Raw genomic sequence first — 25,280 nt, 5'->3', positions numbered from 1 at the left:
ATACATATATAAATATATTACATATATAAATATATAGCATATATAAATTATATACATATATTAAATATTAACATATATTAAATATATACATATTTAAATATACGGTGTCCAAGGGTGTGTTTAGCACAAACCTGAATACTGCGAATAGAAATAAACAAGTTTACATATATATAAAGTTTATTTAAATATAATCACCCATTGGATTCAATCACGCGTTCGCAGCGATCGATCCAGGCTTGAAAGACACGCTTAAATCATCATGAGAAAATTGCTCAAATTGCTCTCTTACAAAATTTTCAAGATCATCTGGACTCGCGGAATTCGCGTCCTTCAGCTCTCTTTTTTAGCGGCCGAATAAATAAAAGTCAGAGGGTGCAATATCAGGTGAATAAATTGGGTTGGAACAACTTTGACATTGTTTTCCACCAAGTAATTCATTACCTTATGACTTTTGTGAACTCTTGAATTATCAAAATGAATTGCAAACTTTTGTTTTTGTTGTTTGGATTTCTCAAACTCATCAGAATTGATAATTTGAGTAAGAACATTGTCAATTAGATACTGAGCATTCATCGTATTAGGTTTTTGAAGAATATCAATTGCGATGATGCCATTCACGCCCCAAAAAACCGACAACATCATCATTGGTGTGTTCAATTTTTTTCTTCGGGAATGTTTGCGGATTTTCATCCTTCGGGATCTCACATGATTTTGGCTTCTGTTGCATATTGAAACCAAGACTCGTCCCCTGTTATTAAAAAGCGAAACTTCTTGGATTGATACGCACCCAATATAGAGAGGAGCTCTTTCGAAGATTGGACTCTAGATTTTTTTTGAACTGAATTAAGGTTGTGCGGGAACCCAACGTGTATACTATGTTTGTAGTTCAAATAATTGTGCAGATAATAACTGACTGTTGTACGTGGTATCTTTGTCATCTCCTCTATCCTTTCTGAGTGATGCTCTTGGGTCTTCATCTAGCGCTTGAAGAATTGCTTTGATTTTTCTTTTATCCGGCGATTTTTTGTCAATTTTTATGATGGGCGCCTTTTTGTTCATGAAGTGATACATCCTAACATTATACGTTACAGTGGAATAGCTAGGAGCATCCATACCGAAGCATTTTACCAATGTCTCGTAGATTTTTTTACAGTCTTTGCAATTTTTTTGCAAGAGCGAGGATGTTTTCTTTATGATTCATTTTAAAAAAAATGAAAAAAATCCCGCCAAATTTTCCCGCGAAACCGCCTCTTGTCTCAAAATTCATTTTATATCGGCATGGCGCCAAAATACAACATATCATCATATACATATATTCATATTTTTTATTATATATTTATAATCAGCATATATCTCCTTTAAATAGTCTCATAAGAGCGCTGTGCTAAACGCACCTTTGGACACCCCTATATTATACATATATTAAATATTACATATATAAATATACTACATATATAAATATATACATATATAAATATATACAATATAATATATACATATATAAAATATATACATATATAAATATATACATATATAAAATATATACATATATAATATATACAATATATAAATATATACATATATAAATATATTACCATATAATAAATATATACATATATAAATATATACATATATTAAATATATACATATATAATAGTATAACATATATAAATATATACATATATAAATATATACATATAAAATAATATACATATATAAAATATATACATATTATAAATATATACATATATAAATATATAACATTATATAAATATATAACATATATAAATATATTACATATATAAATATATACATATTATAAATATACATATAATAAATATATACATAATAAATATATACAGTATATAATATTACTATATAAATATAACATATATAAATATATACATAATATAAATATATACATATATAAAATATATAATATATAAAATATACATATATAAATATATACATATATAAAATATATACATATATAAATTATATACATATATAAAATATATAACATATATAAATATATACATATTATAAATATATACATATATAAATATATACCATTAATAATAATACATATATAAAATATAAAAATATATACATATATAAATTATTACATATATAAATATATAAAATATATAATATATAAATATATTATACATATATAATTTTTTATATACATTATTAAATATACATATATATATAAAATATATAAATTAACAAAATATAATCAAAAAATAGGTGTTTGGAAATTTAAGGTTAAAGTGTCACTTTTTTCGGTAAATTCTACCACACTCCCTCCAAGGGTTACTACCCACCACAAGCTTCCCGAACTACCCTCCTAGGGGCCTGATGCCTTACTGCCCCAACCCTTGGTTGTTTCCAGCAAGGCTCCACCCCAGCAATTCCAATTCCAATCTCAGTCCAAGGAGAAACCAAGACTTCGAGAAGGTCTGAACGCTTAACGCAAAGAGTATGTTACAGCTCCAATTGAGAGGAAAATTGTTCCCGGACCAAAAAAATATAATTTGGTTTGAAGAGGTTAGCATCTCACCTCTTTTTTTCACCTGTTTTTTTCACCCCTCTTGAATTTTTTCATTGAATTTTATATATTAATGTTTTTCGTTAAGCCACTTTTGTGCCGTCAGTCAGTCATAGTTTAGGAAAAAGACTTTAGAAAGTTGTTGGAAAATAAGTCCTGGGAAGAGTTATTATAAGGCATTTTGTGAAGAATATTAGCAACGCCGGAATTCGGACTGTTTCTTTTTATACAAAATTCATGCAGGGAAATTCTTAAGTTTTTGGTTGAAAGAATAACGGCGGAGCAAAAGTGGCTCGACCTTCAAAACCAAACTTTTTATTTGAGCTTTACAAAGGGTGTCTATGAATGAATTCAAAGGTTACTTTTACATACCATCCTGACCTTCGTTCATTTTTGTGCTGAATTCAGCAAAATAATGTTAGGGTAGATGTTTAGATCTACCCTTTTTCTACCCTCATTTCTACCATCTGTAGAAAAACTCATTGAAAACCAATTTATTTTTGGACACTTTCACAATAAAACATAAAAAAAAAAATATAAATTAGTTTTTTTTAAAAAATATTTTTTTATTTTTTATTGTAAGAAACATGTTAGCAAACAACTTTACCAAACTCTTTAGTTATTGAAACCCAACTTCAATTTAGTAGGATACGTTTCACAAAAAAACTATTTCCAGATTCGTTTTGATTTCGAAACAACCAATCCAGAAGATAAAGCAAGAACTTTCTCCAAGAGATTTTAAGATTGCCACTGCCAAAAGATGAAACAAATGAAACAATACATTTATGAAATGCAGGGATATAATTGACCATTCTACCTAAACTTCCTGAAATACAACAACAAAAGCTTACTATTCCAGGAATTTTGAAGAAATGAAGTCAGACCAACCGACCAGTTGCAAATTAAAAGTTTCATTACGTAAGGTTTAACTATGAGTTCTTGCGGATTTCAGCAACCACAAAGTCATGACAAAGACTGCGATTATGGTATATAAGAATGTTTCTGACATATATAATCTTGAAGAATTTTTAAGACCTACGGACAACTTTGTTTCGTTAGTGCGAATGTGTATGGCAGATAAGAGATAAAGATAAAAGTGTAAAATATGGAACGGAACAAATCAGAAACAACCCCAAAACAAAACCCTGCATGTTTTGGAATTTAAGGAGGGACCATTTGACCGCTATAGTTGTAACTTGGCTATGGACAAATTTTCAATGTACAATGCTAAAATGAACCCACAATGTTCTAAATGTAAAGCAGCAATAAAGGAAATATAACATATTTCTGTCAAAGAATAGAACGTATGCGAAACGGACTAATGCTGACTTAAAGAAAGAAGCAGAGAAACCAGCAGAAAACCAAAATGAACATATTGCATTTCTAACAAAAACTAATCCACACAGCTGAGATTTCCTTCTTCAGATGTTCAAGAAGAAATTATAAAGATACATTCAATATTGTGAAAACTTTTGACCAATCCTGAACAAGTAAATCGTATAGCTAAGCAAAATTGTTTAGAATTTCACGAATTTCACAATGTTTACCTATGTAAAACGCTTATTAAAACTTTAATGGTTAAAAAAAGGGTAGAAAAACGGGGTAAGATATACCTTCTACCCTAAATTTTTATTTTTGCCGAATTCTGTTATAAAATCTGAGTAAAATGACATTGGAAACATTATTTTTCAGTAAGGACATCAGGAGGTTTAAAAAAGAGGGTGAAAAAAGAGCGTGAAAGAATCTCACCCTCTTCACCTAAAAAAGTATTTTTTGCTGAAAAATGACAAATTCATTATATAACTGTTGATTTTTTGACGAAGTGACGATTTACACTTCGCAAAAAAAATCCCTGAAATCATTATCTTTTTATACAAAATAAATAAAATAAAGTTAGTTTTATTTTAATTTATTTTTTTATTTTGTATGTTAAAGACAGTATGTCAACAAAAGAAAACACACAACACAGTTATAGTCCATGAAGCTATAAATGAAGAATAACGAGTTGGGTTTCAGTTTAACAACCAACTCCGTCTCATTGTTCGGTCAAAGCGATATGTACCAAATGCAAAGTATTTTGACAGCATGTTTTTTGCCTCCAGATACTGAAGAAACCAACAAACTGGTTTAAGGAACCAAAGCACTATTGAACTATTAATGAAGCTGAAAATCGACTACGGATTTTTTTTCGTTAGTTCCAAAAACTCGAGAAGTAGATATAAACCCCAGTCGCCAAAATCTATGAAAATCGTGAAAAAATTGCCAAACGGGTTGAGAGATATTATGTACATAGATCTTCTGTAAATGCTGTTGCAATGTGTGGGCTTCGCCTCGTTATGCTTGGGTATATTTACAGACTTCTTGACGAATTCATAGGACAAGAACGTGAAGAGATGGAAAACAAGCTTGAAGCAAAAGACAAAAGCATTCAGAAAAGAATACCACGTTCGGTACCAAAAGAAAAGGAAAAGAACTATAAGTATATGATTTATACTTGAAGAGATGGAAAATGAAGAAGATTAAACGGATATGTTATGTTGCATTTAGTCCAGAAGAAACAAAAAAGCTTTTACGACCTGCTAGATGTTAACAATTCTGACAGAATTGGTTCTATCGCGAAAACTTACCGATTTCAATGACCCCAAATGAAATGTGAAACAAAATAGTTCAAGATACGTTACCTCAAACACACTATGATATGAAAGGTTGTACAATACTTACCTTCAAAGAAAGATTTGCCATTGTTAAAGGGAAAAAATAAACAGAGTATTTTGACAACTTCAAACAAAGTAGGGTAGATGAAACCATTTATTTTTATTGACCTTTTTACAATTTGAACTTTGTTTGCGTAGATATGAATTCTGAAAGAAGATATGAGGGTCTTGTATGACTTTGTACTTCTCCCATAGTCATGTCTGTCAAACTTACCTGCCATGGACTCTTTCATAAGTTCCATTGAAATCGTCTTCGGACCATCCGGGGAAAAGTATAATTTCAGTAAGTATTCTTTTAACATCCTTACTTTAAACTCTTGGCTGTCTGTACACAATATTACGACTGAAATGTTAAAGTTGTCTGAGCTTCTTAAGAAATTCGACACATGTCTTGTTCTCTATTCTTTAACAAAGGATGAGAGGCGAAATCATCTAAGAATAAGAAGACATCTGTGAGGGTAAGTCTTCCAATCGTAAAGATTGCAATTTCTTCGAAATGTATCTATCTCTTTCTGTTTGTTTCTGAAGTGTTTCTTCTCTAATAATTCTCTGCATTTCTCATTTGGGTCTTTAAACTTCGAATTGACATACTCATTTATAGGCATTATACTTCAAAACTCTTCTTTGGTACTTCTTTATCCAATCTTAACAACTCAGTATCCTTTTATACATACTAACTTAGACTTCTTTATAATATCTTTGAACGAATTGACCGGTTTGGTCAAATTGACCCGAAGTACTACAAATGACTACTAACTCATAGAATTGGTTCTTTCTCATCTAGTTCTTGTTGTTGTGCAGCCATTTTTAAGATAAGTGAAAGTCTTACCAGACCCAGGTTGGTGCAATTAGACCTGTTATACCATTCTGACAAATAAGAACTTGTCATGTATGGGTTTTATCTGAGCATTTTCTAACTTCCTTCTTGTCTTGTTTTAAAAGCATTCTCAAATTTCTTGTCAATGTCAGCAAACTTTTTTCTAACATATTTTTAGAAAAATTAAAATTTTTATCTTTTTAGAAAATGTCTAGCGATTTCGCTATCTATATTCGAGACAAGCTTTTCGGACAGCAAAACATCTGTCGACCATTAAAATCTTACATAGTGTAAACAAGAAAGGGAAATTTGTTTCTAAAGTTCTGTTTCTGGGAATATGACAAGAACCATAAAACATTAAGCCAGAGCAGTCTTAAAATTTGTCAATGAACAGACTTGTTGACAGAGATGGACGCCTCTTGGAAGATGAAGTCCAAACAAAACTTCTTAGAATGCAAAGAAGACACATGCGCTGTTCTTGAAGATGAAATAGAAAACAAATAGAAGAGCTATTAAAGGACAAAGAACTTTTTACCAAAAATATGGTTCTGAGAAGTTTTGACATAAACTCCACCAGGAAAAAGAAGAAGAGAGAAAAGGAAAGTAGAAGAAGAGAAGAAAAACCCAGAGCCAGAGAAAAAGAAATTTGACATGTAAAAAATAAGAATTTATTTTTTTTAGAACATTTCTGGGTCAATGTCAATGTTCTCTTCCTCTTTAGGAGCAAAACACTGGCTTAGACTCTAAAAATCTTTTTACCCAATTTACCTTGAACTTCTACAACTTTAGGACTCATAATATTCATAGTCGTCTGCTTTCTTTGGTTCATAAGGTATAACAAGTTTGTATGCTTTGCCTTCTTTAAGGTTTGAAAACCTTCTGTCAAAACTTTCTTTGACCGTTAACAAACCTTCTATGTCTAAGTCTTCAAATTTCGCACCATTTTTAGTCACAATAGCAAACTTAACTGGTTCGATGTTCCAAACTTTGCTGAATGAAGACTTTTCAAAATGTAGAAGTAAACATTCAAATATGTGAATGGGTCTAGTTCTTCTTTAAGTCCTGACATGTACTTGTTTACTGAAATATATTTCGTCATCTTTTCTATCGGATAAAAAAATATTTTTTTAAAATTTACTCAGAAAAATTTTTCTTTGTATATACACCATTCTGTACGTCTAAAAGACTTTTGACATTTGCCAAGAATGTTCGTTTAGACGCTGTCATATAACCATATTCTTGACAATATTGTTTATACGAATCGTACAATGACTTTCATCTAAACACTCAAAGTCAGTTTCATCTATGAACAGTTCATATACACTCTTGTTGCTTCTAACAAGTTTGTCTCTCTTCGGTATGTGGAATTGTACTTGAGATTATGAATCGTTAGAGAATAATAGTGATTACTATTGTCTATTATATATAATTACGCAAACAACGCTGGTAATAGAGATAAAGTCGAGAACGTGTCAAATTGTGCTGACTCTCAACGCAGTCCAAAAGTGAATATACTTTGTAAATCTACATAGCATAGAATGTGGAGAATCTACTCGTTCTGGACAACATAAACAATTAATACTAATCGTGTCAGAAGCTTATACCTAACGTCTATCGGAGACTCTAAGTGATTGTTTGAAAGACCCTGATTAGATAACTTTGTGCAGACAGTATTTCACAATAACTCTTTGGTCTTTGTCTAATAACTATAATAACTGGGTTATTGAACAGACTACACAATTACTTTTGTGTGTCTTGCTAGTATAAGCAGACATCTGTCAATAGACATCGATTTGTCTCCCAATAAAATCTTACTTAGTTGCTCCTCCTCATCCCTTGAAAAGTTCCTACCCATACAATCGTTTATCTCATATCTCATCTTGGAAGAGTTTTAATATATTTACACAAGCATAGAACGGGATGATTTATCTAGAGGTTTGTTTACAGTAATGAGAGTTACGAAGAATAAACCTAATACTGATAACTTAGATATATGCTAGTAAGAACTGATTCGTGTTAAGATATTGTGTATACCCTTATCCCTCTCGAAGGTTTTCCACAAATTTATAATTGAGAGTGCGCTCTCTCAATTTTTGGAGACACTGATAGTTGAAAAAGATGTAGTTTTGTACATAAGAGCCGATAATACTATCTTATAGATGATATTGCTCGTTTTTGTGCTAACATCATTTCTCGTTTCCATTATGCCAAACATTCCAAGTGTTCTCATTTCATTTAACAAATGGAAACTCTGACCTATCACCAAGTATCTATACTAAAATACCAATAAAACATTTCATTATATAAATCCATCTACTGTTTTCGAATAATTTTATATCAGTGAGATAGAATAGAAGTTGGGAGAAGGATGTATAAACTTTATACGAACTGAAAAATCTTCTAACTTTGACAATAAGATATCCCAAGCATCTAACATCTTCATACCAACTTGTACGACTTTTATTTTCTTAAGTTTCTGTTTACATTCTTGTTCTGAAACTATTGTCGCTTTAGGTTTGTTTAAAGACTACATCCCATTCTTTCATAACATAACATTCTGGGGCAGAGTCGACATAAATGACTAAACGTTTCAAATTCTCGACTGCTTTGTTATAGTCTCGAAATGGACACATATTTCTGAATGCTTGGAAGTCATAAAAATCTGAAACATCTATTCTGTACATTTTTATAAAAATAAAAAAAATAATATTTTTTATTCTGACTTTGTTGTTCCATTTGTTGCATTTGTTGTTCTTGAGCTATTTGTTGTTGAAGTTGTTCTTGTAATACAATACTTTCACCAGTTGCATCTTCCAATTCGAAACTTTCTGCCGTCATTGACAAATACATAGGACATAAAAAGTTTTACAGGAACAAAGTTTGCGTCAACTAATGTCAACGTTATACTTGCCAAAGTGTTTTGAGTTCACTAAGGTTGAAAATTCTGCATTCGAATGAACAATAGGCAAACCAGCAGAGAAAGTATTGTTTATACGCATAAGTATCTTTTGGTCATAATATTCTGTCGACATTCGAATAACACTTTGAACCTAAGTTTGAAACAATATATAAGATTGGTGTGCTTAATGTCAATGGAATAGACATTCCTTGTATGACACCTTTTCCTGTTATAGGAAACTGTTGGTAGTAAAAACCAGATATAGTTTTGTATTATAGCTCATATCGTTTATAGTAAACTCAGTCGGACATCCAACATAATGAAACCTGCTCTAGTTGCAGCACATGTTACACCCGTACTTAAAGTATTAAATAAGTCAACAAAACCTGTTGGTGGTATATCTGAGTAAGTATCTTCAAAGGAGTATTTTTTACCATTCACACAATAAAGTCTTCTGGTGTCAAAAGAGCAAAACAGGCTTTAGTCGTCATTGTGTTTAAGGTTAGTTTACAACATCGTCCTTGAGGACTTTGTAAGTTTGTGTTATAGAATTATATGACTCAGGGTTTTTAGTCGTAATAGTATAAACCATTATGTCTTCTGCCATTTACTTAGCAAATAAATTTTAATGAAATGTTGTGGTCGTCAAATATTTTTATAACGTCTGGGAAACTATATTTTAAGTTCAACGTTTCACCTCCTTTCATAACGTATATCTTGTCAATGACATTATATGAAACACCACAGCAACTAATGTCGGGTTCTATTTCTTTGATGTTTATATCGTCTGCCTCTGTCAAAAGTTTCAATAGTTTCTTTCAAAACTTCATGAGGTGCAATGACATATGAGTTCACTTTTACAGGGTTGTGTTCGACCAAGTTTAACATTATACTTAAAGCTTGACAAATCTTCTCCTGAGTTTGAAGTTGTCTTTAAGTTGTTGGTAGTCATTTCGAATATCTGCAACAGAACTTAAGTCTCTGCTAACTTCAGGATATGTTGGTTGTTCTTTTACAGGAACTATTGTTATACCATCTTCGTCTTCGTATGGTTTCCCCATTTCAACAATCTCTGTCTTTGACATTGACAATAACACTTTGACTGTTTGTTTGAGTTTGGTGAATTTAACTTCACATCTGCCACCGCCATTAAACCTTTTGAAACACTTACGCTTCTATTTTTCGGAAATGACATTTTACTTAGAATAAAAAGATGGACGTATTCGGATATCTCTTTGAATTGAAGCAAAACAAAGTTTACACACACAAACAATACAAATACATTGACAGAATAGTTCTTTACACAAACAATGGAAAATGTTATAGAATAGCAATATTTGCTGAACCAAAATATTTTCATAAAGCAAAGAAAGTTGGTATAAACTGAAATGGTGAAAGTTCTTGAAGCAGACAAAAATATAACTTCAAAACTGACCGATATTACTAAAGGAAAGTTTATAATACAATATTATGTCAAAACTGGCGTACTGTCAATATTTGACGGAGAGAAGTCAGTTCAAGAACAAACTTACTGACCTGCTGCCAAAATCTGCTCGATGGAAGCTGTCGTTATGCCAATCTGAGGAGCCCCAGCAGGTTTCATCGAACGAATCTTCAAAAGAGCATCTTCCGTGAAAAGTGCTATTGGTTTTGTAAACTTCTTTGCTTTCAATTCATCTGGACCGTCTCTGTCACCAGTATATTGTTATTTGTACAGTACCAACAGTTGAAATACCACCCATAAAGTCTTCTGAGTCAGCAAATGGAATGCCAAGCCAAAAGTTTGAACGGTCTCCATTTGTATATTGAGTTTTTTGACCTCCTGTATGAGTCCATACTTTCACATATGGCATAATAGAACTTTGCATTTCAGGGTTAATGGTTGTTGTGAAGTTGTTGTTAAAGTTCATAGCATCTAATGTCAAGTTGTATGACCTCATATCCTCAACTGTAGAATATTCTTCTCTTGGATAATATTTGCCATCTATGTTTATATGATATTTAATACCAGGGTTGTAGAAACAAGAATAGTCATTTATAGTTCGTCTGAAAAGAACAAACATAGTATCTGCATGTTTCATTGCAGTTGTTAAGGCAATATCTGTTCTTGCACCTGGGTCAGCACTTTGGTTTCCAACTTCACCTGCAAAGTCTTTGACAGATATTTGGTGTATAGGGAACATAAGTGGAATTGCAATATATTTGGCAGCTAAAGCATTTGAAATATCTGGGTCCAACATATAAACGGCAAGTCTGCTTTCTATTCTCTTGCATTCAAATTTTTCGCATGTGAACTTAACTGGGTCCCAAGCATCTCCAGCAGCATTGAAATAATAGTTTACTTCAGTGTTGAGGTTTGAGAAACCAAAGTCTAAGTCAACTTTGTCTTTGCAAAATTCGGCGAATGACGTTTTATTTGTTCCCCTTACGTCTGTAAGAGTGAATGGGTCTTGTGTTGGTTGCAATGACTAAGTTATTTTTGCTTGGAGTAAGTTCAATAGAAATTTTTCCTGCCCAGTTTGGCAAGTATCTTAAAAACCTGAAGATGAGAAAGATGACAAAGGAACTCTAAGTTTCAGTTTTACTTTGGTTACTGCTGCTGCAGTTTGTCCAGAAAGGTCAACATAAACTCCTGGAACGTTAGGGTCAAGTCTTCTTATTTTCTCAATAGTTGCATACTGGTCTGTTTGTTCTCTAGCTTGTGGTTGTACTGAGTTTCTCAAAGCGAACCATTCATAGTTTGCCCATGTTACTGTTTGAACTAAGTCAGAGTTAGAATATATCTTATATCCCATGAAAACTTCTGGAGCATATTGGTATCCGACATAGAAAATTCCATTGCAACCTTTCTTGTCAGACAACTTGGCAGAAGGTTTTATTTCAATGTCTTGTTCCACGTATAAGAATGAGTTGTCAATAGAAATAATATGAAACCTGTCGCAAGCAATATCTACTGTTGTTGAAGAACCTTCTCCAAACTCACCTACGTTTCCATAAGAAACAGCAGTTGTATATTCGTAAGTTCCAGGAACTATTTCTGACCTTCTAATGGCATTGTCGCATTCGTTATACCATTCGGAAACATTTCCGTTCATGGCATCCAAAACTGTTGGCGTTATATTCTGAGCGGCGTACATTTCATATGGGTAAAAATATAGAATAGTTGGATTTATGTGTCATAATAGAACCCACTCGTACCAAGCTTTACTTTCTTCCTGACTGAGTTTTAACTCTTCTTTTTCCTTCATTGCCACTACTTTCACTAGATGAAGTTACTTCTTCACTACTTTCACTTTGTTCTACTCTTCTCTTCTTCTTTGGTGTCGCTTTTGGTAACTTGCCCTCTGCTTCAAGTTGTTGCATCTTTGCCTCATGTTCACCTAGTATGTTGTAAATTTCCCATGTCCTTTTTGCCTTTGGGCTCTGGTCGCCCATCTCAGGTAACCTATATCCTAGAAAGATTTTGTCATAGTTTGTATTTGAGTCTTCGCTTATTGTTTGCATGACTCTTTCCTGAGTTTCCGGTTCAAGCTCTTCAAACAGAGCTTGTCCATATGGAATAAGCTCGTTTCCAAATATATGTTTTTGTAGCCATTCTGGTTTTCTTTCCATGTTACCAATAATATCTTTTGTGAATGGGAAAGCTTTTACCCAATGTTTCAGTCTTGCGTCATTTATTTCTGTAGTTGGTTTTATTTTGTCAAGGAACATGTTTTTCAATACTAACATTTCATTTGTACTGTCCATTTGAGTTTTCTTAAATATTCATCCCTTCTCGGTTCATTGTCTGCAAAGTAAGTTTTTATGACATTTTGTAAACTTTCGTTTGCAAGGTCATGTACAATAGGTTCTCTTCCTTCTCTCTCCCTAACTTTCTTTCTAAACTCTTCACCAAATATACCATCTTTATGGTTCTGTGTAGTTCTTTGAGATAAATGTTCTAGAACGTCAGGTGTTATATTTCCATCAGCCATGTTCATTTCATACTGGTCCAAAATATCTGCATCTTTCATATCTTTCAATGGCATTAAAGCCGCGCTGAAAATACCAGCTATATCTGGTTCACCATTCACTTCCATTGCGTCTACAACTTCTTGGAATTGTGGTTGTAAGTTTATGAACCACCTATCCGGATTAGCTTTATGACCCCATCTCATTGTAGTTCCATCGTCTGCAGAAACAAAAGTAGGTTTGTTTCCATATTGGTTAGGTTCTGAATGAACTTTAAACAATGTTTCATTTCTATATGTTTTGTTGAAATTTAACCTTTTATTTTCACCGAGTTCAGCCAAAGATTGAACGTTATATGGTCGTAAGTAAAAAGGATTGTTGTATTTGCGTACATTTTCTTTCAGTACTTCCATTCTATGCTGAATATTTTCATCTGATGTTGGAGTCTTTTGTATGTCGGCAAACATTTTTCGATATTCTTCTACTATGTCAGCCGAATTTTTCTTAGACTCTTGGAAAGATTCCATATTCACCTCATACTCTTGTTGAGGGTCAAGATTTTTCGGCTGTTCCAAATCTTCATCTAGTTCTGTGAAGTTAGTTTCCAAAGGAGGGACTTGTTCGTTTCCTTCAGGCTCTTCTAGCTGTTGTTGCTGAACTATTTCTTCCATGTCTGGTTGTATCTGAACTAGTTCTTCCTGTGGAGTTTCTTGTACCTCATCTGCTGGCATTTCATATATTCCGAGACCGTTTTTAACAAGTTCCCTATCTAAGTCATCCGGACTCATAAACCTTTCTTCTTTCGTTCCGTCTCTATTTTTTACGCGTTTCATGAAGAGAGTTGAATTATCATTTAGCTCTGACACCAAATATCTCGGAGTAAATTCATTCATGTCATTTGGATGATATGCTATTAAATCATATCCCTTAGCGAGCTTGTATTTTCCAGGTTTGAAATTATATCCCATTTGGTGCTGAGCCATAAAGCTAAATAGGTTCGGGTCAGTATTTCCTTCCTTGAACTTTCTAATAGCTTCTTTATATCTGTCACTAAAGTCAAGAGTATCTGGGTAACCATAATCTTCCTTAAGCATTTTTAAGAATTCTTGGTTTCCTTGTTCTCTACTTCTTTTATGTCCTTGCTCTGTTTGTGGTTGTTGTTGTGCAGGGTTTTGAACTGTTGGTTGCTGTGCTGGTTGTGGAGGTGGTTGTTGTGCTGGTTGTTGTTGTTGTGCTGGATTTTGAACTGTTGGTTGTTGTGTTGGTTGTTGTTGTTGTTGTGCTGGATTTTGAACTGTTGGTTGTTGTGTTGGTTTTGGTGCATGCCTGTGTCTGTGTCCATGTGACGATGTAAATGTTTTAGGTAGTCCTGGTGCAGGTGCTTCTCTTGGAGGGTTTGGTGGTATATAAGTTCCACCAGCTGGCACATATGTTCCATCTGCAACATAATGTCCTACCTGACTTTTCGTTTTTAAGAAAGCATTTACTAGGTCTGTTTTGGTCTGTTGTAACTCTTTTTCTTGACTTTCCACAACAGTTGCTCTAACGGCGTCATAGGCACTTTGAACTGCCTGTCTCGTTGCTGCATCTGTTATTTTCGTCATATTTTGTGCTACTTCTCTTAACTCTTTGTCGAAACCTTCAGACTTCAGTTTCTTTCCAGATGAGAAATCGTTCACTTGTTTCACCTTACTATGAAGAGCTTCGAAGGCATTCTTAAAGTCAGCATTCGTTAAAGCTTCATTTGAACTGTCTTCATCCGCTTGTATTTTTGTCCTTATTGACCCTATAAGTTGGGCTGCTTTAGCGTTGGCTTGGGTATCTAACCAGTCATTATTAGCTTTTATATATTCTGCGCTTTTCATTGCCTTTTGCATGGCTGCGTCGTTATTTTTACTTTCTTGTGCTAAGTTTTCATACTGTACGGTTTGGTTTTGCAACTGTAAAAGTTTTTCTGCCTTTACATTTGCTTCAACTTCTTTTTATACTCATCGCTATCCATATATGTCTTCAGGGCTTTTTGTTTTATTTCTTCATCTTTCAGTACTTTATATTGAGTAGTATGGTTTTTCAAATTTATAACATCTTGTTCCATTTTTGCTACTTCTGCTGCTTTTTCTGACACTTTTTTCGCATATTCCTCTGTACTTAGTTCTTTCAGTTGTTCTTCTTTCTTCTTTTTCTCTACGTTTAACTCATTGAGTTTCTTTGTGTGTCTGTCATATTCTAGTTTCTTTTCGTTTTCACTTATTTGTTTCTGTATGTCTATGTTTGACTTTTTGACATCTGTTATTTGATTTTTGAGTGAACTCAAATTCATTTGACTTTGAGGGTTATAAGCTGTTCCGTCTGCAGCTCCACCATAGCCTGCCATTTTCGCTAAAAGTGCCGCTCTTAAACCTCCACTCTGTGCACCAATAACTCGGTTTAAAAGCATAGGGTTGCTTGACATTTGTTGCAACATAGTGGGTCATTCATCATTTGTTGTTGCAACTGTTGTTGTGGTGTCAGTTTTACTATTGGATGTTTCAATGCTCTCTTCCTCTTACGTATATTCTTACGTAGCTTACGTGGCATTTTAAGTGAAGTTAAAAAGCGGTTTTTGACAGATGTTTATATGACACTTTTTGTTCAGCACAAAAAACTACTCGGTCAAAATGTTGTCAGTTTTGTAAAATAACCGTCCTATCTCATTCTATAAGGGGGAAAAGGCTTCTCAAAGTATACTTCCTTGGAACGCCTGTAACTTTTCCTATAGCGACGATAGACCCTTACTTGTCCGGACAAAGTTATACTATTTTGAGTGCTCTACAAAAAAGTCAACGGCTGGTCGGCTGGGGTTCGGTCCTCCTCTTGGGTCTTGGGAAAAATTTCTTATGGGCTAGAGGGCGCAACGCGCCTGGAAGCCCTCCGAATAAAAACTTCATTTATACTAAACATCTTCAGGGCTAGAGGGCGCAACGCGCCTGGAAGCCCCACTACCTTTTTTTTTTTTTTTTGTTTGTAATGGCATTAAAGCGAAATTCCTAATTTCTTCTCAATTAAATTCCTTGAAAAACATTGGAATTAATGATTGGAAATAGGTCAAAAAAATTCCTAATATAAAACTTATACTTAAGATAAAATTAAAATTCGAAAATATCTATTTTTCAAAACACGCATCCAAAAGCGAAAAAATTCGAAAAAATCATGTTCTTATAAAACTCACTGATTTTGCAATTTTTATGAGATTTGACGTGATAGAATATATTACCATCTTATTGAAACATATGCTTCATTGTTGTATTCACATAATATTAATCAGAACACTAGGAAAAGTGGATTTTCGAAAAATGACGATAACGATTATTTGCAAATCGCCTCTCAATTTTGAGAGACTTTCAATTTTTACAGTGGACCCTTAATAGATAAATATAAAATCTCAATTGAAACACTTCTTCAAAGCATAAAAAACGCATCGATCTACAATTTCAGATCAGTAGAACTATATTCAGCAATCAATCAACAGTTATGTATTAAATTTTCAATTCAAGAACAAACTAATTTTGAAATAATGGATGAAAAGACAAGATCTTTACTAGGAATAACGCGTTATAACAAATGCGAATATAATTCGATAATAATGAACGACCAAATAGAAAAATTTAAGGAATATATTTTAGAAAATGACATTTCAACTCATGAGGCACTTTCAATACACATGTATTCTATGAGGAACTGTTTTCGAACCGATATTAAAAAATGCGCTTATTATGGATCAGTAAATATTTTCAAATTTATTCAAGAGAATTATCACATGGAAATAACACCAGAATGTCTTCACAATGCAATAATTGGAGGAAATACAGATATTATCAATGAATGTTTGAAATATCATCCATTAGATGTTGATTGCTTAAAGTATGCAATCAGTTCTCACAACAATACTATGCTTAAATATATTTTGGATCATGACATTGTTGATGCAGCAAAATTCGATTATCAAGAAGTAATAAATTCACAAAATCTTGAAGCTGTTTTTCTCTTATTCGAGAAAGACAAAAATCTAATCTTTCCATGGTGCGCAGCATTCCCACAAACTAATGATATAATTAAAAATGAGAAATTTGAAATGAATTCAGTAATTTCAGATAAATTTTATGGAATGACTTTGCTCCACTTTGCATGTTTATATAATAATATCGAAATATGTAAGTTTTTATTAGATTCGATAAATCCATATCAAATTAATATTGAATCATTAGATAATTTAGGCGAAACTCCTCTCTTTTCCGCTGTTATAGGAAATGATAAAGAAGTTGTGGAATTTCTTATATCAAAAGGTGCAAATATCAATATCAAAAACAAAAATGGAGATTCTCCTCTTTATATTTCTTTAAAGCGTCACTGTAATGAAGCTGCGAAACTTCTTATCTTAAACGGAGCAAATATTAAAGAAAATTATTCAGAATTACCCATTCTACATATAGCAGTAGAAGAGAAAATGCCTGAAATAGTCGATCTTCTTATTTCAAAAGGAATGGATATCAATATTAAAAGTAAAAAAAGGTATGTGTCTAGAATGTCAAAATCATGGTTTTCTGGAATGACCGCTCTTCATTATGCAGCATCAAGAAACAATGAAGAAATGATAGATTTTCTAATTCTACGTGGAGCAGATATCAATGCAATAGATAACTCTGGGAAAACAGCTATATTTTATCTGATAGATGAACACTATATCTATTCTTTGCATATGGACTTTATTCGAAAATTGGATTTCGATTGTTCAAAAGAAATCAGAATGGATATAATGAATATTCTCATTTCTCATGGAGCAGATATTGATGCAAAAGATAAGTTTGGGGCAACAGTTCTTCATTATGCTGTCATTTTTAGAAATACTGAATTGATTAGACTTATCATTTCACTTGGTGCAGATGTTAATGCAAGAAATAAAAATGGAAAATCTCCTCTTCATTTTGCAATGCAAAAATTTTATTGGGACGATATAGAAGCTACTATTCCACAATTGAAGAAAGGTTTAAGCGAATTATATCAAGAAATAATAGAAATTCTTGTTTCACATGGCGCAGATGTTAATGGGAAAGATTTGAAAGGAAAATCAATTCTTCAATATGCAACAAAATACAAGCATACCGCAATAATTGAATATCTAATTTCGCAAGGTTCAACGGATAATTGAAAGTTTTCTGATTAAAAAATTATGGTATAATATGGTCAATTTGATTGCTCTATATTGATAATTCTTCACAAGCTTTGGTCAGCATTTCCTTATCTCCTTGTTTGGAAAGATTATAATGAGTATGCCTTTAATTTGATAATTTATAATGAGTATGCTTAGTCATAAACTTTAAGAGAATCTGAAAACCTGATAGAACGATAATGATTTTCATGACTTTCACTATCATTCAAAATAATTAGGCTGCATAGTCATGTGATTAAACCTTGGAATTTATTTTAATCAACTTTGTCTTTTATGGGAAAGTAAAGATACAAATATATCAATCTCGACAAAATTTTGAAAATCCAGGCAGAATTCTCACCCAAAAAGTCATAACATTGACTAACACATCCATACCAATGATTTATTCGGATTTTCTTTTTTCCATGTAACGTATGGCAGTTATCGCAGAATGTCTTTAACACTTCCACAGGTGTCTCCTTTTGGGGAAGAATTTGGATATGTTGAACATCAGCTTAGATTACAACTTAACGCACCAAGTTTGGAGCTTATAGATCTTTTTGACATCGGATTAAAACCAGTTAATTCTCAATTTAACAACTACGTAAAGAATCACGATCCAGCTAATGTTGTTGATGTATTTTTACCAACTGTTGGATTGAAACAATCAAAGAGCGACATAGTATCACACGGAATTAAAGTTCATCCAAATGATGGATTTACTTTCCAAACAGACACAGTTGAACTCAATAAATCAGGCGAGTTTAACGAAGTTATTCATATTCAAGTCGGTCTTGGACGCGTAATTAATCATCAAGATATTAAATCAGCGATGGACAAAGTTCAGTACTTAACACAAGCACCAACAGTTAGTAACCTTCAAGAAGGCTACGAATCAATACGCATTGGTGACAACAAATTCGTCGTTTTCAATCCAGGACAAGTTCGAGCTCTTCATGTCTGCAAATTTGAATACAAAGAGGGTATTTCAGACAAAGAACCATGTGCTACAATATGCGATATGTGCGGCAAGCATAATGCTACAATTTACTGCCAAAACGATGCAAAGAAATTATGCGTTGATTGCGATAAGAGCGGCCATAATAACGAGTTTACGAAAGATCACAAGCGTGAGGATCTTAAGGCAGCACTTCCTTTTGTCCAGAAGTGCCCAGAACATCCTCATTGCAATGTGATGTATTATTGCATGAAATGCCATCGTCCTATATGCATGGATTGCAAGGTTAAAGGCAGCCACGCTCATGGAGAGTTTGCCAAGCACAAACTTATCCCAATTGAAAAAGCATATTCTGATGCAATGGGAATTCTTCGTCGTCCACTTCCTTTCTTCGACCAGCGCAACAGAATCATCGATGACGAGCTAGAAGCCACAAAAGAGAAGCTCGAAGAGATCAGGATGAATCAAAAAAGTGTCGAAGACGAAATCATGAGGATTGCGATGAAAGCAATTGAAGATTCACGCGTACAAAACGCTAGAGTTGCCAATATCGTTAAATCCAAGCAATTAGAACTCCTTAGGAAGAAAGATGAGCTCAAACGTCAAAGATTTCTTCTCGATTCCTACAAACAGAACGCAGAACCTGTTCCTCTTCTCGAAACTGTCTACAGGAACATGAAACTCGAAGAAACAATGGCCGGAAACAAAGATCTTCCACAAGATATCTCAGTTGAAGGAAATCTCATCGTTTACGGAAGAATCGAAATTTCTCCACCAAAAATTGAAAAGCCACAAGAAAAGAAGCCTGTAAACAGAGATTTGAACCAATCACAATCCACTCCATACTCATACACATACACAGAATCAGAGGCGCAATCAACAGTCCTTGAGCCAAAAGACCCACACTACACGAAACTCACTAAAATGGCTCAAAGGAAACAATCGAAATACGATCAAAATGGAATTTCTGTTGAATTTGTTCCATTCGCTGATTCAAAGATTATCACGGATGGAACATTAAGAAACAGATTGTACATGTGCTTCCCATTCAAAGGTGTTCCTGAGCCACACATGCTTTTCTCTTCTGAAGAGCATGGAAAGAATATAAGACTCATGCACAAAATGATTGATAACATGGGAATTACATGTATTTTGATTAAATCCGGTGACCAAGTTTTCGGAGGTTTCGCAGCTTCGAAATGGACAGCTGATGGAACTAAAAAGACTGATAAATCATCAACATTCTTGTTCTCAATAACAAAGGATGCTTTCATTCCTTACGGAGGACAGAGTGATGAGAAGTTCTACACAATGTCTACACCAGAAACATTGAATTTCGGTGGAAAAGATTTAGTTATCGCGGGTGAAAGCTTCGAAAGATGCTCTTCTGAACTTGAAAACTCATTCGGTATTGGTTTCTTGTATGGATCACAGAAGGCTAAGGAATTCTTGGCTGGAAAGCACAGATTTGCTGCTGACCAAATTGAAGTTTGGGGATTCTTTACTTCTGATTAAAAAATTATCTTATTTTTTTGTCTCGAAAATAAAAAATATTTTATTCAAATGTATCAAACAACTTCAATACATGAATTATGCTTATCTAATACAAAGGAATTATAAGAAATTTGGATCAAAATATTTTATTTTCTCAGAATATCGTTGCTCAAACTAGAATGAGTTGTGCTCATGCTAAAGTTACTTGTATAATATAAAATTAAAAAATTGCTATCAGTTGGATTCGAATAATTAGTCTCTTTGCATGAAGTATTTTTCCTCAGGAATTAGTCTCTTTCTTCAGAATCGATCATCTTATGCAGATATGATATACCTCAAGGATTTTGAAATTTTGCACACTTTTTTTTCTTCAAAAAAAATGTCGAAGCCGGAGTTCATGAACAGTTATGAAATTGAATATTGCCACAATATTATTGAGGAAATGAAACAGAGTAACCTTTTTAAAGAGTTTTTTCTCAAGAACGAGACAGGACTAAAGCAAAATATCGTTAATGATAAACAAAAACTAACTAAAATTACATTGGCACTTATAAACAACGCATATTCATCAACGGCGAGATGGATTCAAGATATGCGTAGCTTTTTTCAAAGTTTAAGCGATGATTTCCGTGCGGATTCCCTTTCTTATTTTATTGTTCAATATTTCTGTAATATTTTTGAAGAAAAAGTTAAATTCATACCAAAGAGTAAGGACGATGATTTCATTAACAAATTTACAGAGCTCCAAGATCGAGCAAAAGTTTTATTGGAAACTATTCCAAAAGTAAGCGCATAGATTTTCTTGTCAAATAATATAAATGTTAGAATAAAAATATTTGTCTGGTATTGTACTTTAAAAATCTTTGATTCATCAAATAATATTTTTTGATTTCCAATAAATTCGTACAAGAACTATCAATCATTCATGCAGAAGATTTGAAAATCTGATTTCTAGTTAAACAACTTGTAAAATCAGATAAATACTCTATATAAATAGTAAATAAACAAACATTTTTATAATCAAGATACAAACAAATAAAAATAAGAAAAATAAGATATTCTGATATGATTCCAAAATGTATAATATACATTTTGTAGCAAAAAAATTATATTAACAGGCAACATTTGGATTTTTCGCGTGAAAACTCCGGCTCATTAAATTCTATTGCTTTTTCTGCTACTTTTTCAGGGAATGGCAAATCAGCGATATCTTGGAATAAGGTAGGTATATTTTTGCCAGAAACGGCTGATGTAAAATACATAGGTATGCTATGTTCATCCAGAAAACACGATATCTCTTTGAGGTCATCCTTATCGAATTCAAGGTCTGATTTATTGGCAGCAACAAAAATATCATTAATAAGATACTCATTCTTGATTGTAGCAACCCAAATTTGGACCGAATCGTACGACTCGGAATTTGAAACGTCAAAAACAATAACTGCAACATCAACGCCTTGTGCGAATATAGGAATGAAACATTTATACTCATCTTGGCCTGCTGTGTCCCATACATTCAGTGTAACATCATTCTCGTTTGATTTCATTTTGATTGTAAAAGTATGCGCTCCTATTGTAGGTTTCGTCTGAGCTTCTTTCTTAGACATGTTGTAGATTATTGAAGTTTTCCCCACTTCTGTGTTTCCCACTAGTAAAACCTTGCGCTCGTGTATAGACATTTTCTTCGTTAGTTCGTTCTCTAATTGAAAAAAATTGAAAAGCACAAAAATTTTGTGATCGAAAATTCTTAATTTAAAATATTGCCGCGGTGATTTCAAAATTTGAATTGATTAAATAGTTTACATGGAATGATTTTAAATTCATAATATCGCAAGTTAAAATTTTGTAAAAAGATTGGCAAATAGAAGATATTCACTAATACTATGAAATATTGCTTTTCTCATACTCATTTTTGAATTTTCCAAACAATTTTTTGATGAATCAAGATAAACTTTGCTATTTAATGCATTGACATTGAATTTTCATTATATCCTAGTTGTTTGTTAGATAGTTTTCTGATTAAAAAGTGCTTCAACACTAAAAGATTTAAAGATATCAAGAAAACTCATTTATATAGTATATATTTGAGTAAAACCCCCATTCTTGTGCTTTAATTCATGAGATAATACTTGTCAAGCTTATCAATAGTAATCGTTTTTTACTTCTTCTGCAACCATCTTTTTTAAACGAAATCAAAAAAGTGACAAATAATTGCAAAAAAATGAACAAAACATTAACTGCTTTACGAGTTTCCAGGTTATATGAGAGTTCTCCTTTCCTTAATATTCAAGCTGGAAGATCCAATTCCTTTTTCACATTATCAAATTCACACTTTTCCCATTCATTCAAATCAGCTCTGTTTTCAACAAACACGCCGAGAACACTTCTTATCCAAACATCCAAATTCAGAAAATTCCTCAGCTGTGCAGTAGAAATTAACTCATTTAACCTTACTGGACAGACAAGAAACAGACATTCAGAATTTGATCACGATTTGTGTCAAATTACACGCTGTTTATTCGTTGAATGCATTAATAGAGGTGATGGCGGTGCTATTAAATATCTTCGTGAAAATGGATTTTTCCAATGTTATGAAACGATTATTGATCGTGCAGAAGCTGCTGATAATGGTGGTGCTCTCTTTTTACAACCAGAAAAGTTCCCTCTTATTCGCTGCTGCATTGACCATTGCAAAGCTGAAAATGCTGGTCAAACTTTTCAGATCCTTCCTAAAGAAGATTTCCCAGATGATATTAACTATACGACATCCTCTGCATGTGCACCAGCCTTATTCGGCTCCATTCAGTACAACCTCCATCACAGTGGCGGTGGTGGACAATATTCAAACTCAAACATCTCGCGCGGACTTTGTTCTCGTGGCGGCGCAGCTTTGGCATGCTTCCGTACAAATAATCACCTCATTCGCTATACTCATTTCGTTTCTTGCACCGGTGGTTCGATTATTTCTCTTGAATTCGGTCGTGAACCAACAACAATCGACAAATGCAACATCATTAACAATACCCATATGCTCACACAGATTTTAACCTTCAGCCAAGCAACAACTCTCAAGTTTTGCTTTATCCTCAAAAATACAAAACCATTTTCACGTCCTATTGTCACAGGTCGTAAGCACTCTCTCGAATTATCCGATTGTACATACGATGCCCTTGGTTTGGACAGCAAAGCCGGCATTATTGCTAATAATGGTCATAACTACGAAGGTGAAGAGACCACAATCCCATTCGAAGATGCTAATCAGATCTTCTGCGTTCAAAGACGTAAGCCAATGGTCAACCCTTTTGAGAATTTCTCATATATATTCTTCTTCATCGCCGTTTTCGGAATAATATTCGTCCACATGTCATTCATTCACCCTCAGGCTCTTAGTGACCTCTATATTCACATGTTCTTCGATACGGACAAAGAATCAAGAAGAAGACGCGCACACGCAGTCCAATCTATATAATTTGTGTAATTTTTATGTTTTCTTATTCTGCGTGATTAAAAATATGTCACTGAATAATAAAAAAATAGGTAATAAAATTTTTATGAAACAATTTCAAAACTTTTTTATATAATTGCATTGCTAAACTATCGAGAAACCATAGTTATTTAATGGATAATTATAGATTAATCCTTGTGAATTAGGGATAATAAAATTGATATATTAGAATTCTCAAAATATCTACAGAGACTATGCTTGAAATTTGGAGAAGATATCAAATGCAGATCCTAGTTAATACATCTTTTTCTGGACTTCATTTTTTAATCTAATCTTTAATCTCTTTCTGAAAATGATGTTCTTCATATATTTTGCTGTCCTATTCTAGCTCAATTAGAAATTCAATGCATTCAAATAATAAATTTGGAGATATGAAATAGTTGCAGCATGCAATTTGGATAATTTCATGCCAATAACTTTAAATTCTATATGCCATATAATAATATATCTGAAGGACACCTAATAAGTTTTACTCTCTTATCATCGTGATTTTAATATGAATGGACATTTGTATTTGCAATTAAAAAACAGCAGTTTTTACAGATGTATATCTTATTTTTAGTATGCATTCCCTCGAAAAATATTAATTTTGAAATTTCATTTTTAATTTGAGTCGATTTTCTAAAGAGCATACAGAGAATATTCTTATGTGAACATCAATATGAATAATATCAAATCCCGAGACGAAACGAAAAACCGGAAATAAAAACTTTTTGATAAGGGGAAAAACGAAAGGGCAAATTATTGATAATAAATTAAAAAAATCAGATGTCCTTCGATAGCACCAGCGTTCGCACATCTGTCGAAAAAGACTTCAAGAACCGTGAGTTTGCACAGAACATTTCCCTTGGTATGATGCGCGTTGTTAGATTCCTTAACACATTCCATTCCAACGTTCGTGGAAGATTGGCAGATTTAAATCAGAAATTAACACAGCTCGAGAGACGTCTTGTTTTCATTGAAAACCAGTTGAAGTGCTGCACAGATCAACCAGCTTCCGCCGAATAAGACGATATTTATTTGTCAGATTAAAAACACGTAAATCTTCTATATCGCAATGTTGAATAATACAAAATTACTTACTTCTTTTACCCATTTTTTAAATTACTAGAAACTTTTTAACTGAAAATCTTCAAAATAAGGAAAAGAAATCAAAAATACACAAATTCATAAAGAAATAAGTTAACATATATGTTTCTTCTAATC

The 25,280-nt window shown here is 32.9% G+C and overlaps 6 protein-coding genes and 2 pseudogenes across 8 annotated transcripts, besides 2 other annotated features; 4 read left to right on the top strand and 4 right to left on the bottom strand.

Annotated features, from left to right (window-relative positions):
- Positions 1 to 100: 100 nt before the first annotated feature.
- Positions 101 to 1,406: a mobile genetic element.
- TVAGG3_1004160 lies at positions 182 to 1,312 on the bottom strand (annotated as a pseudogene). Its single transcript has one exon. A coding segment is annotated over exon 1 (1,131 nt).
- A 1,846-nt stretch (positions 1,407 to 3,252) lies between the features above and the next one.
- Positions 3,253 to 13,195: a mobile genetic element.
- TVAGG3_1004140 lies at positions 10,802 to 12,118 on the bottom strand (annotated as a pseudogene). Its single transcript has one exon. A coding segment is annotated over exon 1 (1,317 nt).
- An 833-nt stretch (positions 13,196 to 14,028) lies between the features above and the next one.
- TVAGG3_1004120 (protein of unknown function, DUF4106 family) lies at positions 14,029 to 14,274 on the bottom strand (the record flags this gene model as incomplete). The annotated part of the gene is made up of 1 exon (XM_051254368.1): positions 14,029 to 14,274. The coding sequence occupies one exon, from the start codon at positions 14,272 to 14,274 to the stop codon at positions 14,029 to 14,031; it is 246 nt and encodes an 81-aa protein (XP_051079942.1).
- A 2,211-nt stretch (positions 14,275 to 16,485) lies between these two features.
- Positions 16,486 to 18,117, top strand: TVAGG3_1004110 (spectrin binding; the record flags this gene model as incomplete). Its single annotated transcript, XM_001317000.1, has 1 exon — positions 16,486 to 18,117. One exon carries the CDS (start codon positions 16,486 to 16,488, stop codon positions 18,115 to 18,117), a length of 1,632 nt encoding a protein of 543 aa, XP_001317035.1.
- A 445-nt stretch (positions 18,118 to 18,562) lies between these two features.
- On the top strand, positions 18,563 to 20,639 carry TVAGG3_1004100 (zinc ion binding; the record flags this gene model as incomplete). The annotated part of the gene is made up of 1 exon (XM_001316999.1): positions 18,569 to 20,590. One exon carries the CDS (start codon positions 18,569 to 18,571, stop codon positions 20,588 to 20,590), a length of 2,022 nt encoding a protein of 673 aa, XP_001317034.1.
- Positions 20,640 to 21,571: 932 nt separating this feature from the next.
- Positions 21,572 to 22,278, bottom strand: TVAGG3_1004090 (GTPase protein; the record flags this gene model as incomplete). The annotated part of the gene is made up of 1 exon (XM_001316998.1): positions 21,676 to 22,176. One exon carries the CDS (start codon positions 22,174 to 22,176, stop codon positions 21,676 to 21,678), a length of 501 nt encoding a protein of 166 aa, XP_001317033.1.
- A 351-nt stretch (positions 22,279 to 22,629) lies between these two features.
- Positions 22,630 to 24,308, top strand: TVAGG3_1004080 (uncharacterized protein; the record flags this gene model as incomplete). The annotated part of the gene is made up of 1 exon (XM_001316997.1): positions 22,791 to 24,038. One exon carries the CDS (start codon positions 22,791 to 22,793, stop codon positions 24,036 to 24,038), a length of 1,248 nt encoding a protein of 415 aa, XP_001317032.1.
- Positions 24,309 to 24,831: 523 nt separating this feature from the next.
- TVAGG3_1004070 (positive regulation of lamellipodium assembly) lies at positions 24,832 to 25,240 on the top strand (the record flags this gene model as incomplete). Its single annotated transcript, XM_001316996.2, has 1 exon — positions 24,843 to 25,082. One exon carries the CDS (start codon positions 24,843 to 24,845, stop codon positions 25,080 to 25,082), a length of 240 nt encoding a protein of 79 aa, XP_001317031.1.
- Positions 25,241 to 25,280: the final 40 nt, after the last annotated feature.

The sequence above is a fragment of the Trichomonas vaginalis genome, chromosome I (assembly GCF_026262505.1).
Source record: "Trichomonas vaginalis G3 chromosome I, whole genome shotgun sequence".
In the NCBI taxonomy this organism is placed as follows: domain Eukaryota; phylum Parabasalia; order Trichomonadida; family Trichomonadidae; genus Trichomonas; species Trichomonas vaginalis.
The sequence above is the reverse complement of the archived record's forward strand: the minus strand, read 5'-3'. Positions and strand labels throughout refer to the sequence as shown.